Here is a 3,415-nt window from a genome sequence, read left to right on the forward strand (position 1 = left end):
TAAGGACAAAGAGAAATGCAAGGGTAACGGGAAGGGTAAGGGCGATTGTAAGGATGAAGAGAAGGACAAAGAGAAATGCAAGGGGAAGGGTAAGGGCGATTGTAAGGATGAAGAGAAGGACAAAGAGAAATGCAAGGGTAAGGGCGATTGTAAGGATGAAGATAAGGGCAGTGATGCTGGTAAAGATAAGTGCAAAAACCATGGAAAGGGCCAGGATCGGTGCAATGTCGGTGATGGAAGCCTCAACAGTAACCATGGCAATAACAGTAAGCAAGAAAACAACAGTGACCACAGTAACAACGGTAACCATAGCAACAGCAGCAACGACCTCAATTCTGAAGAGAAACACCGGAGTTCAGAGAAAAACAACCCAAGGTAATGATCATTGTTTTTGTTGTTATATTTTAGCCCTAGGTCAATAGATCTATGTGATCAATATATTAAGAAAATCACTGACAGCACGAAACTGGCTCAAATTCTAAATTTGACCCCAACCATCAAATCTCCTTCATTAATATTGTTCATTAAATTGCTGTTTCGTTTAGACTTGTTGTCTTTTACCGTGGCCATGCTGGAGCAGCACTGCCTTGAAGGAATCGACCCCAGGATTTTCTTTTCTTTAAAGCCTGGTTCTTATTTTATTGCATCTTTTTACAGGGACATAAACATACCAACACTGGTTGTGAAGCAGTGGTGGGGGACAAACACAGGCACAAACACACATATACACTCATAGGTGTGTGTGTATATACACACACACACACACACACACATATGATGGGCTTCTTTCAGTTTTTGTTTAACAAATCCATTCACACGGTGCTGTGCAATGGGACTGAACTGAGAAACATGTGGTTGGGAACCAAACTTCTTACCACCCAGCCACACTTGTACCTAGGACATTCAAACACGCAACAAATGATTTTTAGAATTGTCTCACCTATTTGCCTCATCCTCAGTAATAAACCAGTTCTGGCAATAAATTAAGGACCAGTCAAATACTGGAGTCAATGTAATCAGCTTTGCCCCTCCCCACAAATTCTGGGCCTTGTGCACATTGGACACAGTGCTTCATCCATCTTTACGTTCTGAGTTCAAATTCCACTGAGGTCAACTATGCCTTTCATTCTTTCAGGATCAATGAAATAAGTATCAGTCATGTACTGGGGTCAACGTAATTGACTAGCTCCCTCACCCAAAATTTCAGGCCTTGTGCCAACAGTAAAAGGGATTATCAATATTGTGAAGATTATTATTATTTCTTTTTGCCAGGTGTGCTTTTTGTATTTTTGTGGGTGATTCCCGTATTTGGTTAATGGTTTCAAACACCAAGCCAAGCAACTGGACCACACTTTCACAAGACAACCGTCACTCAATCTGGTATTTAGAAGAAGGCAAAAAAGCTGATGGCAATCCTGAAGGTAAGAACAAAGCTTTAAGCACCTTACAACTTTTATTCCAGACTAAAATGGCAAATAACCCCTTCAAAGTGTGTGTGTATATATTCATGTGTTTGTATGAGAATGTATCAGTGTATTTAAATGTGTGTGTGTGTGTATATATATATATATATGTATGTATATATGTAGTGATAGAAAAGGTAAGACAACAAAAGAATGAAAGAGACCTGGATATTATGTAAATAGAGGAATTTATCTGGAAATAATGCGACAATTCTTCTCAAGCATGACATAATGCCAACGATCTGGGTCATTGCGTACGAGAGGCTCAACACTCAGAACTCAGCCATTTTGCTTCTGTGAGGCCCAGTGTTCAAAAAGTGCTCTTTATGTGCCACCAGCATGTGTGCCTGTTGTGTGCCACCAGCATTGCTCATGACTAGGATTTCACTTGGCTTGATGTCTGTCTCTTCTCAAGCACAGCACATAGCCAAAGGTCTCGGTCCCTCGTCATTGGCCCCTGTGAGGCTCAAAGTTCGAAGATCATGCTTCACCACCTCATCCCATGTCTTCCTGGGTCTACCTCTACCACAGGTTCCCTCCACTGTTAGAGATCAGCACTTCTTCACACAGCTGTCCTCTTCCATATGCATCACATCACCATACCAACGCAGTCGTCTCTCTTGCATACCACATCTGATGCCTTTTATACCTAACTTTTCTTTCAAGATGCTTACACTCTGTCGTGTATACACACTGACATTGCACATCCAGCAAAGCACACTGGCTTCATTTCTTTCAAGCCTACACGTCCTCAGCTGTCATAACCCATGTTTCACTGCTGTGTAGCATAGCTGTTCGCACGCAGGCATCATACAATCGTGTTTGCATGCATATAGACCTGTGTGTGTGTGCATGAGGTATTTGTTTATATTTACATAACATACATATAAATACAAATACGTATAAACATGTATATACACGAAACACACAAATGTGTGCACACATGCACAAATCCAAATGCAAGATCATGCACTCCAGCATGCACATGCATGTTTGTGTGCACTTGTAATCACGTCTTCCATCATTCGTTTGCATGCACTAGTTCACAAGCTTATGTGTTGTGCACCTTTGCATGTTCTGCTGTGCACTTGAACGCATGTACAAGTTTGCGTACATATTCACGTGTGTGTGATATTAAAACCAAGTGAAACCGTAGTTGTGGCCAATGCTGGTGTTACGTGACTGGCACCTACATCAGCACATAAAAGGACACCCATTAAACTCTTGGAGTGGTTGGCATTAGGAAGGGCATCCAGCTGTAGAAACCATACCAAACCAGACTGGAGCCAGGTGCAGCTCTCTGGCTTACCGTCTCTGGTCAAACCATCCGACCCATGCCAGCATGGAAAGCAGACGCTAAATGATGATATATATAAAATACCAATTTGAGAGGAATCAAACAGCACAAGTCTTTGATTATATTGACCTGGTTTAAATAAAGCAAAGGAAACAGTTTACGCAAAAGTTGATAAAAGGTTTTCATGTCATAATGGCTAAAGACACCTTAAACACCTTAAACACCTGGATTGTTTCCCCTTCAGAAGTGGGTCTGCTGCTCTTTTATGTCTAAACATCAAATATTTGTGTTTCAGATTATTTGGTAAAAGCTGACAGCATGACTATCTATGTTCAACTTGAGTGAACTGGAAATGGTACCTGCAGGAGCTGATGGAATGGCAAATGAAGAAGATATGGAGACCTACCGATTCTGTCCCCCAACATTGAACATTCTCTCTTTCTCTATCTCTCTATATATAAAAGCATAAATGGGAAGATAGAATTTCATGCATCTGTGTGTGTATATACATATTCATGAAATAAAATTATTACATTCTGTGGTCAAATGCATGGAATATGTTTTTCTGATGCGAGCTAACTTCATGACTGAGAATGCCTCAAGTGTCTTGTCTCTGTCTCCGTCTTTGTCCATCTGTGTACGTACATAAATGACC

At 41.0% G+C, this 3,415-nt stretch overlaps 1 protein-coding gene across 1 annotated transcript in view; it reads left to right on the plus strand.

Moving 5' to 3' along the window:
- Nucleotides 1–3,105, plus strand: part of LOC106871425 (probable serine/threonine-protein kinase clkA) — an 8,931-nt gene extending 5,826 nt beyond the window's left edge. The window contains exons 6-8 of the mRNA XM_052974509.1: nucleotides 12–375; nucleotides 1,273–1,421; nucleotides 3,056–3,105. Of these exons, the coding sequence (XP_052830469.1) occupies nucleotides 12–375; nucleotides 1,273–1,421; nucleotides 3,056–3,105 (563 nt within the window). The remainder of the gene's footprint in view (nucleotides 1–11; nucleotides 376–1,272; nucleotides 1,422–3,055) is intronic.
- The last annotated feature ends 310 nt before the right edge of the window (nucleotides 3,106–3,415 follow it).

This window comes from Octopus bimaculoides, chromosome 18, assembly GCF_001194135.2.
Source record: "Octopus bimaculoides isolate UCB-OBI-ISO-001 chromosome 18, ASM119413v2, whole genome shotgun sequence".
NCBI lineage: Eukaryota > Metazoa > Mollusca > Cephalopoda > Octopoda > Octopodidae > Octopus > Octopus bimaculoides.